General features: G+C 39.2%; 1 protein-coding gene across 1 annotated transcript in view; it reads right to left on the reverse strand.

The window, feature by feature from the left end:
- The window catches only part of ATXN7 (ataxin 7), a 63,024-nt gene that overhangs the window by 11,913 nt on the left and 33,332 nt on the right, over nt 1-17,779 (reverse strand). Inside the window, 3 exon segments of the mRNA XM_033141308.1 lie at nt 146-228; nt 1,696-1,955; nt 4,220-4,475. Coding sequence (XP_032997199.1) covers nt 146-228; nt 1,696-1,955; nt 4,220-4,475 — 599 coding nt within the window.

The following is a 17,779-nucleotide window of genomic DNA, read 5'->3' on the forward strand; positions in this document are numbered from 1 at the left end:
TACAGTGTAGCTCTAACCTTCTTACTAGCTTCCATAACACAGTTTTCTAAGTTGTTTTCAGGGAGTTGTCTGAATCACCTAAATCATAGTTTGACTTCTCTGTCCTGACATTCAGAAAACTTAGTTCTTTAAGAAGGCATCCTACCTTGCATGTCAAAGACCTAGTACAGGGTTTCTTCGTTTCTATGTCAACGACGCCACAGTAGATATCAGGATCAAATTCTCTCTCTGTTAAATACAAATAATAATACAAATAATAATAATACAAACAACAACAATTTGTGCTTCATTCAGAAATTGAATTTGTTTATTTCAATGCAGAACTAACCCCAAAGTTGCTTTTGAGTTTAAGATGTGAAAGCAAGTAAAGGTATTGCCACACTTGAATTTTTCTTTACACCTACGCCCCTCTTCTTTATAGAATCCGTGAGAAAGACTCAAAGAGCATGCTTTGTAAAGAAATATAAATTAAAGTAAAACTAGAAAAATGAATCATACTGTCATATTCTAACAGTTCAGTGTTATTAACATATACTATATATTTTAAGTCAAGTGGAAGCCACATCTCTCTTACATTTATATAGAAATCTATATATGATGCTATAGGTAAGAAAACGGGAGGAAAACCTTCTTAGATTCATATATTAAGATTTCAAAAACATACAAACTGAAGAGATTAAGGAGGAGGTGTAATTATTTTTTATTTAAAAATAACTGCTCTTCTTTAACTGTACATGCTTATGCCTGGCAAAATTTCATAACTGTGGGTCCATAAATGGTCACAGCAGCTAAGACCCAAGAGATCTATATGTGCAACCCTCCTATCCCGTTAGTGTTTTTCTTCTGATCTCCTGTCCAAGAGTCAACACACTGTTCATGGCTTGCCTCATTTGCTATCAAAGCTTCCAAGTTGAAAACTATATAGCTGTGTGGACTGTGTCGGTTCTTGGCCTTTATCTAGGGCTATTTCTTGCACCAGGGATATGATTTCATACCATTTAATTCACCTAGGAGGATTAAAAATATATATATTATACTTCAAATGAGGGACACTTTAAAGGAAATAGTGAACGTTTTAATCAGCACTTGCGTATTTTGTTTTGTGCATTTCTAGCTCATGCCACATTATGATGATTTAAGGCACATTTAATAATGTAGGCTAGGATCCAAGGAAGGCTGGGCATGCATATGTGGCTGATTTTTCTGACCAGCAGGATCTCAAATAGTGCTGCACCAGAAGGTCCAAGAAGGGATGGGGGAAAGGTGCTTTGGAACCAACCGAGAGTTAGCGTTTAGATCAGGCATGGGCATTGGGCAACCTCGGCCCTCCAGATGTTTTGGGACTACAACTCCCACCATCCCTAGCTAACAGGACCAGTGGTCAGGGATGATGGGAGTTGTAGTCCCAAAACATCTGGAGGGCCGAGGTTGCCTATGCCTGATTTAGATAGCATTTCTAGTGCACAAGATTTATTATCATACAACAGCACTGCTCAGATGTCACACTAAACTTTGGTACAGGAATATGTGAATGAGCCCAAACCTTGCATGGTTAACCAGTTTCACAAATCATTGGCTTGTTGGAAATTAACCACAGTACATCCGAAGCACGAAGACAGTGCTTCTGAACCCTTGCCAGTTGCTCTTTTTTATTGTTAGCAAGCAAGATAAAAAAAAATGCCTTATAAAAATTACCTGACAATCTTTTGTGTAAAAATTTCCTATTATTTGTACTCTCGTCTTGCTTCTTTTCTGAGTATGGAGGCACAGAGAGAAGACCTTTACCATTCAGTATCTGTCCAGGGGAAGGCAAGGGTGGCTTTGGTATTGAGGGATTAAGGCCAGTCTTTATTGAGGAGCTCACAGTAGTAGAACAGGTTGGACCAACAGCAGGTTTCAATAGTGCACCATCTATCTTTGGGTGTATTTTTTCCACTTTGACAGATGGAGTCATGCTGCAAGGAGGAAATAGGTAATTTATTATAAAATATGTAGACTGCTTTTCATCAAAGCCGTTTCCAGCACAAAGTAAAATACAGCTGAAACAGAAATTAGGAGCAGTGATACATAATACAAACAATCCTAAACTCCAGAGCAGATCAGCCAGGTCCTCAAAAGCCTGGGGGAACAGATGCATCTCCATTAGATATGTAGCCATCCATAGGTCTATAAGGGGAAGGGAAGTCCACAGTTGGGGTGTAATTACTGAGAAGGCCATATAGCACAACCTCACAAAAGCAACATTCTCTGATAACCAGTGTCCCCACCAGTCTGATATGGCTGGCTGATATGGGAAAAGGTGGTTCCAACCCACATTGGTAGCCAGTGTAGATCCCACAAAACAGATGCTATATGATGCATAGAGCAAGCAAAATTGTGGCCAAGGTGTTTCAACCGAGGAATGGCTGTAGCTGCTGAACCAGCCATAGCTGGCAATAGGCACTCCTAGCCAACAAAACTACCCGAGCTCTCAATGACAACAATGGATCTAGCAGCACCATGTACCTGCTGCTTCAGAGACAATGCAAACTCCACTCAGAACAGGCCAAATGCACAGTTCCCAAACATTAGAACCACCCACCAACAGCACCATTCTCTTGTCAGAATCCACCTTCCGTTTACTAGCCCTCATCCAGTCCATTACTACCTCCAGGCACCAGTTCAGCAGAGACATAGCTACATCTAGTTCAGATGATATGAAGTAAAGAGCTGGGTGCCATCAGCATACTGATACCACCATGCCTTAACCCTCAATGACTGCATCCAGCAGCTTCATACAAATGGGAAACAGCACTAGGAACGGAATGGAAAAACTGTACTGTGCTTTTTTGATGACTAAAAAACTGTGGAATAAGTTAGAGCCTGCATACTGATTATGTGGGTTTTTGAATTTTATGGCGTTTTTTTTAATAAAAAAAAACCCAAGTAACTTTAAAATCAATTTTTAAAGAGAAAATACAATAAACAAACATATTTTGCAGTTTTGTTGTTGACTCCAATGATTTATGTGTGCCACTATTCTGTTTTACCAGAAAAGTGAACATCTCAATAAAGTCTTCCTGCCCCTTTTTAATTTGCAAATGGTCCCATGCTTAATACAATATGGGTGCACAGACCACAATGTGAGTTGCCCATCTGAGCAAAGGTTGCCACTGGATCCAAAGGAACCCATGGACTGAAAGAGTGCTTCCATTAGTGGAGGACAAAGTCTGGATCCAACTTACTGTGCTCAATTCAAAATAGAAAATAGGATGTCTGGCTGCTCACCTCCCTTTTATAAAGCGTATGCACATTTTATTCGATCAGGTTTGTTCTTCTTTCTCAGGTACACAATACATCAGATTCAGCTGTTTACTTTTAGAGTATGTGCGCAGAAAACATTTGATATTTAATACATTTTTACTTCAGTGTTGCACCAGTATGATTTCTATGTCCAACAACTTTATACTGTAAACTGCCCTGTGATCTTTGGAGGCAAAGTAGTGTACTAATTTAAGAAATAATAATACACAAAATATAAAAATTAGTGGGTGGCCCTAACCCTCTAACTCAGAAGTTTCCAGCCTGCTTAGGAAACTCAGGAAACATATTTAATCCCAGTTTGCAACTTGTAACCAACTCTTAACTTTCTTTTTGCAATATGAGCATGTTTCCTTTTTTCAATTTGATACGGTTTTTCTCTTGTTCTTTATCATCCCTCCCCTTCCAGAAACATTAAAAAGTGCAGCAGTGATGCTGCTGGTGCAGCCTCCTTCATATTGGATTGCAATATAATTTTAAGTTACAGCTCATCAGCTAAAAGACCAGAGCCCTACCCTGGTGCAGATCTAATATTATGCATGAATCCTATAGGCTAAGCCCTTCTTCTTTTGTAACCCATGTGAATTATCCTCTTCTTTCCCTTTCCAGCACTACTGAAGTATATAGGTCTGCACCATATTTAATGATAACCATTGTTACCTTTAACAATTATTTCAAACCAACCACACCCAGTTTAATGCAAGCATGGTTGCTATTAGCTCCAGAACATTATGTGCCACTATACTAGTGACTGGACATGAAAGGCAATGGGTGGGTGGAAGATATGCATCGATCTTATACCAGTTGCTGGGAAGGAGCCCTAGAGCAAAATGAAATATGCCTTTTCAAAATGAGATATACAAAATTGAGATAGTATTTGTATCCATTGCTAAACATTTAGTCCTCTCCTTATACTCACATTTTGTCATGGGGACCTTTGCTATGTACCAGGTGCATTGGCCTATTGTTTCCACTGATTGGCGGCTTGTCTTTGGGTGACTTCAACAACTTGGAATTGGATGATGACGATGCACTAGTACCTCCGCCACTGGATGAACGACTGCTCCCACCTCCGCTGCTACCTTTGCTTTTTGAAGTCAGAGGCGAAAAGAGGGAGAATACTGAAGAGGAAGGAGGGGTTAAAGGTGGCTTGCTGGAGGAGCTGTGTCTTCTTTCTGGATGGGAAAAATAAGGAGTATATTAGCAAACACTGAGAATATGGAACTGGTTCTAAACCGGGTTGGAACTTCTCCTGCTCCACTGCATGTGGAAACAAAAAGGCGATTTTTCTGGACACAGATTGCTGCTGTGTGTTGGCATTCCACATTGAGCCCACTGTTTTTCCGTACAGCTGTTGTTTTACTATTTGTTTTGCCATTTATTGCTTGGTTATTGTTGGTACAGTGGTACCTCTGGTTGCAAATGGGATCTGTTCCGGAGCCCCGTTTGCAACCTGAAAGGCCTGCAACCTGAAGCGGCGAATAATAATAATAATAATAATAATAATAATAATTTATTATTTATACCCCGCCCATCTGGCCGGGTCTCCCCAGCCACTCTGGGCGGCCTCCAACAAATACCAAAATACAATACAAAGTCACAAATTAAAAACTTCCCTAAACTAATAATCCCTTCCGGATTTGGCGCGTTCGTAACCTGCAGTGAATGCAACCAGAGGTATGACTGTACTGTTTTAACTTGGTAGACCACTGTGAAAATGTTTCAGGAAGTAGCGGCACACATTTTAAAATAATAACAATAATAAAAAAGATGTTCGTTTGGGTAAGTGTGAACTTCTCTTTGCTGTAGCTTGTCTTTTGTCCCCCAGGGACCATCCCACTCTCTCCAAGCAATCAGTTGGCAATGGAAAGAAGTGCCAGAGAAGGTGGCAGGGCATTTTGTCTCAAGTGGAAAAACAGCCTAGTCTGGACCTGGGCAGGGTCCTAGCAACCTCAGGTTTTTAGTTGGCAGCCACAGCCACCTATTCTTGTTGTGGTCATGCACATCTCCATTTTATCTGCTCTAACGTGGCTGGCAGCTGAATATTCGACTCAAATCCCTTGAACAACAGCACTGCATTAAAGTCATTATGAAAGTTTTATCTAGGGTCATTCAAACTTATAAATGTTACATTTATATACAACTCAAGTCCTCTTGGCAGTTTACAAACTTACTTTAAAACCCCCCCCCCCCACTAATTATCATCTAAACTTTTGCAGTCACCATCAGTTACAAACAATACTAATCTAAAAGTCAGCATAGACACAGCACTGTGAAACCATTTCAAAACCAGCAAAAGAACACTGTTGAATATGCCACTTGTACGGTAATTAAAAGGCCTGGGCAAATAAAAAAGTCATGGCATCTAAAAGATTCAGTGGGTGTGACCAGTGCTTTTTTTAAACTTTTCTTAAAAAATGTTCAAACCAGTATTCAAAATTCAGCATTAGGACTTATGATACAGGCACAGGATTTTCTCCCCTTACTGTAACAGAAGAGCCAGACACTTTTTAAAAGGGATGTGTATTTCCAGTTTTATCAGTTGTTACTTTAAAAAAAGTGTAATATGAAATGAGATCTAGCAACATGACTGCAAAAGCATATTACTATTGCACTATCTGGAAGGGCTACAAAACCAAGCTTCCTTGCAGATTAACTAAGTAATTTTTATTTATTTTTTGCTAGTCTAGTATTTCCTATGACTGGGGGGGGGGGGGAAGCACAAACTTGGCAGGGACTATTTCCTTCATTACCTAACTCTTGCATCCAGAATACACATAGTCCTCTATTTAGGTACTGCAGTGATTCTATGAGCAATACTTTTCTCCTCCCCTTTCCCTGTTCATAACCTGACCAGACCAGTTATGGCAGAACTCTGACAAGAAATCAACACCGGAAGCAAAACACAAATCCCCAAAACGATTATACAGAATTTGAATATGTTTAGCCTTGATTATGAGGGCTGCTGGAATGGCTGTATAGTTAAGGCGAGTTGCTTTTTTCACCTTTCTATCATTTTAAAGCCTGAAAATGCTATTTATCATAAAATCAAGACAAATTGTATCAGTAAGAAATTTGGCTTGAAAATCTGCCTTGTGAAGGATATAGAGAGTAGCTGAATCACAGCAGTTTAAAAACCTTTCTTTGAACTACACCCTTTCCATTCAATTCTTTGCGCATCCAATACATACACTGAATATGAAGAGGGAAATATGATTTAGGGCAGAAAGATCAAGGGAAAGTGTGAATGCCTGGAGGCTAAGGTGTAAACTGGCTGGGTAAGAGAACGTATTTAGATGGCACAGATGTTGAGGTCGAGTGCCTTAACTTCTAATTTCCTTGCTCTCTGGTGCAGAAGCAGATCTGTGAGCACCTTTAATATTTGTCTGGAACTGAAGGTTTGGGATCCAAGAACTGCAACTAGAGTCTGTTGTTCTATTCTGGGCACAACTAGAGAAACTGTTTTGTGTGTTTTTTAACCTTTGGGTTTAACAAATATCTGACCCACTTTAAACCAGTTATGAAAGAAGTTACTACTAAGCAATAAGGTTGCATGGATAAACCTGTCAAGTATACATTCCTACTACATAACTGTTCATTCAAACACACACAAAATCTGAGAATAGACACATCTCTTTCTCTTTCCAGAGTGTCTACCCACCAATTCATCACATAGGAGATAGTGGCATTATTCATTAATCAAGTCGTTACCGGATTATGGATCTATGTTGCCGCCCCCAGATGTCTCATAAGGAATAACAAGAAAAACAGTGGTATCAGGAAAACTCTGGAATAGCCCTGGGTAAGCCTCACTGACTCTTCATACGAAATAAGAAAGGGTCTGAAATAGCCCCTCCAGATTAACCTATTTTTTTTTCCAACCAAAAATCTGCATAGCTATTTTTTATACCACACATAAATGAAGACTCAGCAAATGGTAGCCCTATACGGTACAGTATGTCTCCTCTGTGAGGTTCTCAAGATTTACTGATAGTTTATAAACACCAGCTTTCTGCATGAGGCCACAGGTCATCTAATTTTGGTCAGCTATCACACCTCAGGGATAGGAATGAAAACCAGACATCTAAATGTGTACTTTCATTTTTATAAAAAATAAAGGAATACCCCACTGAACAACAACACCCCATGTTTGTACATCAAGACAATAATACTTGGGGAGGAGGTCATTACCCATCCCAATATGGATAAATCACTTCCTAAAAAGGCAGCACTGGATAAAGAACAGACTGGGGGGGGGGGACTGCAAAGCCAGTATTAAGGATCTACTCATCTGGAATTCCAGCAGACTTTTTGGGGGTGTGTGTAAATTTAATATTTCATGTTCATCTGTGTACACATTTATGGCCAAACCATAAATTATCTCAAAGCATGCTTGCTATTTCAGGGTCTGTGATAGTAATTGCACAAATAGCAACAAAAAGAACCACAATCGGAATGTGTTCATCTGCAAGTTTGATGGTCTTGCTTGATTTATGACCAAATTTCACTGTGGTAGCCCGTGGTGCAGTAAATGCAAACTCTGAATCCTAGGATTGCCACTCCATCCCAAGAACAACATAATCCTGGATTATTTGATCAATTCACATGATCAATCTTTGTTGTTTAGTCATTTAGTCGTGTCCAACTCTTTGTGACCCCATGGACCAGAGCACGCCAGGCACTCCTGTCTTCCACTGCCTCCTGCAGTTTGGTCAGTGGTAGCTTCGAGAACACTGTCCAACCATCTCGTTCTGTCGTCCCCTTCTCCTTGTGCCCTCAATCTTTCCCAATATCAGGGTCTTTTTCCAGGGAGTCTTCTCTTCTCACAAGGTGGCCAAAGTATTGGAGCCTCAGCTTCAGGATCTGTCCTTCCAGTGAGCATTCAGGGCTGATTTCCTTCAGAATGGATAGGCTTGATCTTCTTGCAGTCCATGGGACTCTCAAGAGTCTCCTCCAGCACCATAATTCAAAAGCATCAATTCTTCGGCGATAGTCTTCTTTATGGTCCAGCTCTCCCTTCCATACATCACTACTGGGAAAACTATAGCTTTAACTATACAGACCTTTGTCGGCAAGGTGAAGTCTCTGCTTTTTAAGATGCTGTCTAGGTTTGTCATTGCTTTTCTCCCAAGAAGCAGGAGTCTTTTAATTTCATGACTGCTGTCACCATCTGCAGTGAACATGGAACCCAAGAAAGTAAAATCTCTCACTGCCTTCATTTCTTCCCCTTCTATTTGCCAGGAGGTGATGGGACCAGTGGCCATGATCTTAGTTTTTTTTATGTTGAGCTTCAGACTATATTTTGCGCTCTCCTCTTTCACCCTCATTAAAAGGTTCTTTCATTCCTCCTCACTTTCTGCCATCAAGGTTGTGTCATCAGCATATCTGAGGTTGTTGATATTTTTTCAGCAATCTTAATTCTGGCTTGGGATTCCTCCAGTCCAGCCTTTCGCATGATGAATTCTGCATATAAGTTAACTAAGCAGGGAGGCAATATACAGCCTTGTCGTACTCCTTTCCCAATTTTGAACCAATCAGTTATTACATATCCAGTCCTAACTGTAGCTTCTTGTCCCACATAGAGATTTCTCAGGAGACAGATGAGATGATCAGGCACTCCAGTTTCTTTAAGAACTTGCCATAGTTTGCTGTGGTCGACACAGTCAAATGCTTTTGTGCAGTCAATGAAGCAGAAGTACCGGTAGATGTTTTTTCTGGAACTCTCTAGCTTTCTCCATAATCCAGAGCATGTTTGCAATTTGGTCTCTGGTTCCTCTGCCCCTTCGAAATCCATACTTGCACTTCTGGGAGTTCTCAGTCCACATATTCCTTAAGCCTGCCTTGTAGAATTTTAAGCATAACCTTGCTTGTGTGTGAAATGAGCACAATTTTGCAGCAGTTGGAGCATTCTTTGGCACTGCCCTTCTTTGGGATTGGGATGTGGACTGATCTTCTCCAATCCTCTGGCCACTGCTGAGTTTTCCAAACTTGCTGGCATATTGAGTGTAGCACCTTAATAGCATCATCTTTTAAAATTTTAAATAGTTCAGCTGGAATATCATCACTTCCACTGGACTTGTTATTAGCAGTGCTTTCTAAGAACCATTTGACTTCACTCTCCAGGATGTCTGGCTCAAGGTCAGCAACCACACTACCTGGGGTGTACGAGACCTCCATATCTTTCTGGCATAATTCCTCTGGGAATTCTTGCCACCTCTTCTTGATGTCTTCTGCTTCTGTTAGGTCCTTTCCACTTTTGTCCTTTATTATGGTACGAAATGTTCCTTTCATATCTCCAATTTTCTTGAACAGATTTCTGGTTTTTCCTATTCTGTTTTCTTCTATTTCTTTGCATTGCTCGTTTAATAAGGCCCTCTTGTCTCTCCTTGTTATTTTTTGGAAATCTGCATTCAATTTTCCTGATCAATCATAGATGGGGTGAAAACACCACCAATTAGTAAGAGGCACCAAGAATCCTAATTCATGTTTACTCCTAATTGTTAGGGTTAGCATTCAAGCTAATTCATCCCTTTCTCCAACACCTCTAAATCAACCAGACCCTCCCAGCCAATCATCAAAATAAGGTAGGGCTCTCTGAGGTGTCAAAACTACACATTTAAACTTAAAAATGAACCATATGCTTCTGTTGTAATTCTGAGTTCTAAATAAAAAGTGGGGGGACCCCAGACGTCTGGGAGCAAATAAATCTCTGCATTGATTCACTTCTAGTTTTCCCTTAGTAATCTTCCCCCATATCCCAAAACAGGCCATTTAGTCTATTTACAAAACTACGTGCTGTGCAAGTATATTTGCATTTTATAGCCTAGTAAATTGTGTGCTTCTAAATAGGACAAAGTACTAAGTGCCAAGTGTCTTTTTATAACAATGGCGAGATTCCCAGAGTGGATTTGCTAACTTACTATTTGGAGGCCTTAAAAGTTCAGCAGTGCTTTAGGATTTTGCTAGAGCCAATATTAGTGATACTGAACCCTTAGAAGAGGCTGGATATTTCTATCTTCTTAGCTACTGTACACTTAGAAAATCTTAAATCTCAATACAAGTCAATGTTAAAAATAGTATCTGATCCATTCATTGGCAAGTTACCAGTATTGTATTTTCTATTTTACATCGTCTTAAAATGACAGGGGAGTTACATTGTAACACACACACATATAAACTATTGGTTGAGAAACTGATGTAACAACTAACACTCATTAATTTGCAATGTATAGTTTTGATCGACAGAAATATCATTAACTGCATTTTTCACTAGGCTACTCAGGCAGTGTGTGTTAATTGTTTTGACAGTGAAGTCTTCAATGGTGATATAAATTTCAATATTAGACTAGGACGGTAAAGGTAGAAAAATGGCATATCTAGACAAAATTACAAATCCAATGTTTCTTGTACCAAAATATTATTAAGAAGGAGCTGAGCAACAGATGTAGATTTTGGATATCCAACATCAAATGAGACCCTCATGTGAAGCTGCTTTTGTGAGGTAACTGATGAAATTATATATTACGTCTTCTTTTGTTTTAAAAGTATGAATACTTGGGAATGGGAAAATAACTCTGGACTATTTTTATCTGTTAAGCCACCCTGTGAGTAAAGCCTCAGAGTGGATCCCTCCATACAATATTGTATAGGGTATTATAGTATGAAAATCAAGGCCTAGAGAGAGCGCATCTCTCTTATCTGGTGGTAATTAAAGAGGAGATCTGAAAGACAGAATCTGCTGCTTATCCAGTATTAAGCTGATACTTTGCAGGAGAATTACTCTTAGATTTCACTGGCAGCACCCCCACTCGCCAGCCTAAAGAACCCACGTGAGATCAACTATCCCTTCTCAGGACATAAAATCATGGCATTATACCTCAATCCTCACACAATTGTACATTAAAGCATGATGTATGTGACAAGAACAGCTCATATCACACGATATTACAGATACCAGAATATAAATCTGAGAGTTGTCAAAATTGTATTTTTAAATTACAGTGGTGCCCCGCTAGACGAAAATAATTCGTCCCGCGAAAATTTTCGTCTAGCGGGGTTTTCGTCTTGCGGAGCGGCAATGGGAGCCGCGCTCCGCAAAACGAAAAAAAAAAAAAGACGAATTTTTTTCGTCTTGCGAGGCAGCCCCATAGACTTTTTCGTCTAGTGGGGCAGCCTCCCGCTAGACGAATGCTTTCGTCTAGCGAGTTTTTCGTCTAGCGAAGCATTCGTCTAGCGGGGTACCACTATATGACCTCATGAACTCAGGCTGAGGTGAAAGGTTGAAATCCAATGCTGCCATTCCATTTGCACAGTTTTTGATCCCGTGGTGGAGTCTGCTAACGTAAGAGAAGGGAGACAATTTTCTACAATTCCTCCTTCCCCGTAGCTCCCCACGCCACATCTCAAACTGTTCTACACAGATTTTCAGGGATTACGTGTAGCTGCATTAGAAAAGGGAAACTGGCTCTCAGGGATGGTTGTCTTTCTAACTTTCTGTTATGCCACACCCCATGGCAGCCATTTTGTGTTATGCCATGTGTGACTGGTGCCACCAGCACTCTCAAAATTCAAAATGTGTCCGCTAGTCCAAAAAGGTTGGTGGCGCCTGGTCTACAATGCTGCTGATTCATCAGTTGTTGTTTTTTAACCTGTTTGCCTCAGGAACTGGCGAATAGAATGCCTACACTCTTCTTCTCTTCCTCCTGCATCAGAAGGTTTGAAACTAAGAAAATGAATTAAAATTCCACTGGCCCTTCTTTAGATTTAGGATACTATTAGTTACCTCAATAAATCATAATCTGGCCAGTTCATTTGTCAGCTGTACTGCATTAAAAAAAAAGATTTTTTCAATGCATAACTTCTAATACATGAGCAATCGTGCTCTAAAGATTTACGACAACAGGTTCATAGATATCTTATTAATCTGATGGATTCCTAAAATGGTAACACAAAATGAAAATAATAGTCTGATCTGCTATCACGGAGCACCGCACACCAGTTAAGATAAACTTGTTTACTGAGATTCTGTGGGGGTGCAAACAAAAGCCAGACTATGGTACTGGGCACAGAATTCAGCACTGAATAAATTTCTCCCTCTCTGTGTGTGCAAAAATCCAGAAGGATGATAGGACAGTTGGGAGTGGGACTTCCGACTGTGAAAGAAGCACGATGATGGCGCCTACTAATAGAGAGCATTTCTCCCATTCCTGGTTATTACTACAATAACTATGATGGAATAAAGATGAAGCCACCGCTAACGGTCTTAAGATCTGCACTTCTCTCCCTCCCTCCCTTTATTGACAATCATTAATGTGCAAATCAGAATGCACAGATAGTTGCTGTCCATCACTTCATGCATTTCCCACTTCTAACCCGTTGAGAAGCACTTCAAAATGTTTTAAAGCTTTGCAGAGAAGAGTTTTTAAAATTCTTATTAATATCTTAATATAAGATTGCACTCCCTATCTTCCCAGGGAGTGGGAAGTCCCCACTCCCCAACCCTGTTGCTGTTGCAAACTTTACTCTTCTTATATACAGCTGCTCCACTATCACAGATGAACTCTGGACAGGAATCATCTTCAACAGTTCCTGTAGCAAACTGAGTAGATAAATTTTATTGATCCTTTTCTGGGACAATGCATCAGCCAAGAACTTCCTTTAGTTTTGCTGTTCTACCGCCAGCACAAAACACAACAGCTGAAATAATCTGTATGATAAATCAGACACTAGATAGAAACATTAAGTCCAATGGCTATGGAAAGTGCAACAATGGTTCAAAAACAACAGACTGAGTGGCAGGCAGTAGTCTTAAGCGGAAGCTGTCAGGAGCAGCTACCAGAACAGGAAACCAAGGAACGTTGTAAATACGTCACAAGGCCTTTTCACTGTTCTGCATCAGCTTTAACAAATACGCCACATGGCTCTCTAACATGTTGTGGAAATTTTCTGTCGTCATAATACTGGTAGTATAATATTTAATAGATGAATTAATGAACTATTTACCCTTTGTACGCAGTTTCCCAACAACTTTTATCCCAGCTTTTGTATTTCAATAAAAACAGACCCCAATGTTCTTCTTTAAAACAAATATTTTTAACATCTGTCAATGCCTTGACAAACATTAAGTTCTGAAAAGGTTTCTAGACAGTTATTGAAAACAGATGAACAAAAAATAAAAGATCTCAATATGACCTTGGTTACTGCTCACCTTTTGTCTTGAGCAATACTTGGCTTTGGACATTATACAGTACTACACTAATCCATGGTTTTGCCCTGGATAGTACAGCAGTAACAAGAACTGAGAAGCACCGTGGCCGCAACCTTTGGTACAGAATCCCACATGGATTTTTGTTTCCTTTTTTTGCACAAAGCCATGGTGTGGCTTACATGGTGTGAACCAGAACTATGGCAAAGAAGGCACATTTTCTGACTGAACAACCTACTGAAACCCTACAGTGTTTCCTATATTCAAAGACCAGAGGTGGATTTAGCTCAATGGGATGCTATTTTGCTGGTGTGTGTGTGTATGGGACACAGTTGTGCTATCTTGGAAACTGAGGGGTGACATTTTCACTTTCTTATTTTCCCTGTCTTACAGGTTTTTTTAATTCCCAAATTTATATTCTGATAACTTTAGGGTCAACTGAAATTATAAAATATGCCAAGAAACAGAATGTTGCAGCGTACCTTTTTGTGGCACCAAAGGGGTTCAAGCAGGTGTAACAGGCTATTAGACAAAGCATAACTGGGTAGAAACAAACTGCTTTGTTGACGTGAGGATTTTTTTTAAAAAAATCTATGCAATACCAGCAGCACTTTTGATTAAGAACAAGAGACACTTGATCATTCAATTAACTTTAATGTAGTTATGTTGGCAAAATATTCTAGACTCTTGCAGTATAATTACTATGTGCTGCCTAGAAGGATTACAACAGAAATTCTAGCATACAAGCAGCTTCATGCTTTGTCACTGATAAAATTGAGTGATGATTCAGAGTAAACAATAAGGGCAACCCACACTATGTTTGCACGGTAAAATGGTCTTAAATTTTATTTTATATTTATACACATACATAAAACTCAGCGAAATGTTATCGGGGGTGAGAGGAAACCTCTAGTATTATGGAAGTTGGGATGCAAAAAAAAGTAAATAAATAAATAATCACCAATTGTCTTAGTGTTAAAAATACAACTACAGTATACAGTATGTAGTATGATAAGGTCACCAATTTATTTTCACATTTCAGCTTCAAGAGATTCACAATGACAAAATTATTACCACCTCCTGTTGTAAACAGAAGTCTTGTGTTTATAGCACTCTGACATGTAAATTTACGTTGCTCAATTGAGCTACGAAGGGGAGTTAAATATGCTTTTCAGGTGATTAGCTTCTAAAATTAGCTTATTAAGCTAGTGCTTATTAATAAATCAAACAAAACAAACACAGCACTTACATTCAGAAGGCTGAAATTACCAGATACAACTTTCTTTGTATCTTTTGTTGCTTACCCTTGTCAAACGTTTTTACAAAAATGTGCATTTTAAACTTCTGCAGAGAAGCCGCTTTAACACAGATCACATTCTGTTCGGGGAACTTATTTTGATCACAGAAGCACTTTAATCATAAATATGATTAACAAAATAACAGCTTAATCGTTTTAAGCACGCAGAAATGTTAATCTTAGACATCAGTCAGCTTTGTAAACAATTGCACGTCTTTGCGATACAGTTTAAAAAGAGCTACTATGTTCCAAAATACTGCGATAGCTCCATGCAAACATCAGCATTTTGTTTGAGTTAATAGCAAACTCAACTCCCATCTGCGTTTGAACTTTGGCCAAATCACATTTCAGAATGGCTTATGTGGGCCGCTTGCAGCAGTTAATCCCTCATTTTGAGATTATCCACTTTGATCAACTAACTCTGCAAAGGCCATCTACGGGACTTCAACACTATTCAGCTCCACCTCTGGCAGAGCGAGATAGAGAGAAAGAGAGAGGGGAAAAAACAAACTTATAAAAAATGCACACAAGTGTAAGTCTCTCCGTTTCATGTCGTGTTGTTAGTACAGAACTATACCAACCTTCTGCAAACTCCATTCAGATCTGGGATCCCTGCCAACTCCTGCCTCTGAAAACCGCACCAGAAAGTTACCCAGAGCTTTCAAGCCCTGTCTAAAGGAAAAAGGCTGTTCTGGAAAGCCTTCTTGTTTCACTCCCCCCATTCACATAATTTGACCGTGCTTCACTGCACACTTGCCACTGAAGCTTGCATCATAATTTGGGTCTGCCCACAAACTCCAAATAGGCTCCATGTTTGGGTTTATGTAACGTTTGCTGTTACAGTGAAGTGCGCTCGAGTCACAAAGGTCCTGGCAGATAACTAGTGAAAACAGGGAGGAGGAGTCTAATTTTATCTAACATGGTCACACCAGGAATCCTTGCTGATGTAAATTAATCCCTCTGTTTTCAGACAACCTGGCAGAGTTTGAGAGGCCCGTACTTAAAACAATCTACCATATAATGTGCTAATCAGCCACTGCCCCAGTTTCCTTTACAACAGCTATCATTCAACATGCAATAACAAATCCTGGTACAATATGAACTGCATGATGAACACTCATGCAACACTGCAGCTTTCCAAAAGGAGCATTTAATAGAACTTTTCACAACTAGCATGCTTCATAACTAATCTATAAAATTACTTAATATTCTGAATACTAAATTCTAACCCCCCCCCCCCCCGGCCACTTAATATACTTTATCAGAGCTTTGCTGTGCACATGAATGAATGCATGTTCCTTTCCTGCATACGTAACTCTGAGCTGCAAAAATAATCTAGACAACCAGTTGTTAACACAGAATTAGTTCATAAACAAGGATGCCGATAACTCTGCACACTTGGATTTTACCTGAAAAAAATTCTCCCTCATTTTGGAATGTTGTGAGATCTTTATGCCAGTCTGCATATATTTTGGAATTATTTTTAACCACTATTGTACGTGGAATTGCTTTTAAACATTTTATATATTGAATTGTTTTTACCATTTTTGTAGCAGCTGTTTTATAATTGTGTATTTTATTGCTGGAACCCACCCTAAGACTTTATGGTAAAGGATGGGTAAAAAAAAATCTAATAAAATAAAGAATAACTGAAATTTTTGCAAAGCAAGTATTTATAGAACCATAGAGGTGGAAGGGATCCTGGAGGACATCAAGTCCAACCCCTTGCTCAATGCAGGATGCAGCTACAGCATCCCTGACAGTCAATTATCAAGATTCTCTTCAAATATCTGCCATGAAAGAAATCTCTTCACAATTTTGACCCATTGGTTCTAAGTCTTCCCTCTGGAGTAACAAACAATAACTACCGGTAACACCCAGCTGTCTGGACAGTCCAAGTTGAGGATAAGATGTGTTATTTCCCCCCCAGTATAAACATTAAACCACAGATGGGGAGTGCCTGTCTCTACATTGCCACATCTTAAAATATTGTTTGCAAATTGTCCAGAGGAAGTGGTTATAGAACAGTCTATTAATGAGTGGTCAACAAACATCAAGAATAAATAAGTACTAATATTCCAATAAAAGTAATTACAAAACAAATTCCTGGATTCATTCCAAGGTAAAATGTAAGCAACAACAACAAAAAACCCTCACATCAAGAACCTTTGGCTACCAGGGAAAACTTTGAGATACCTAATCAGAATGTAAAATCCATATTGCATACTCTCCCCCCCTTTTACTCATGTAAAAACACACTGATTCCTGGACCATCTGTGGGCCAGACTGAGGAGGTGATTGGGCGGCATCCGGCCCATGGGCCTTAGGTTGCCTACCCCTGATCTAAACCATTTGAGGCATCATAGCCAAGATGCATCTTAAGAAAGATGATAGGCTGAAAAAACAAGTAGGTGCAAATGTCACAATGTAGCTATCCAAAAATGAACAACAGCTATTCCTCATTTACCACAGTTGCAAGGGAGGGCTTGATATTGGTTATCAGCAATGGTATCAAATAAATTTAAAAATATATAAAAAGGGTGGCATGTAACTTTTTTTGGTGCTAAATTTGGACAAAGCCATGGAAACATTTTAATTCTAGAATAATGATTTAGCTCCTGATCACAATGACAATGGAATTTTTTTCTAGTACTTTGTTTTTCCACGGAAGTGTTTCTGTTTCATAAAAACATTAGTGGGTGCCATTTGCAAATACAGTATCAGGCAAGTTTGGCAGTGTCAAAGTTTATAGCACTGTTTACTAAATACAAGTACTGTAAAACAAACATGATAAATGAGATCACTCTAGAGCACCAGAGAATTCTCCTATGGAAAATAAAAAAATACAATCGTATATGATAAAAATTACCCTATTTTGCATTGATATTTTTTAAAAATCCTAATTCAATTTGTTTGTTTGTTTTTGAAAGCCCACATCAGTGGCAACACAGCATTTCATATAAACACATTCCAAATTT

This window comes from Lacerta agilis, chromosome 2 (genome assembly GCF_009819535.1).
Source record: "Lacerta agilis isolate rLacAgi1 chromosome 2, rLacAgi1.pri, whole genome shotgun sequence".
Taxonomy (NCBI): domain Eukaryota; kingdom Metazoa; phylum Chordata; class Lepidosauria; order Squamata; family Lacertidae; genus Lacerta; species Lacerta agilis.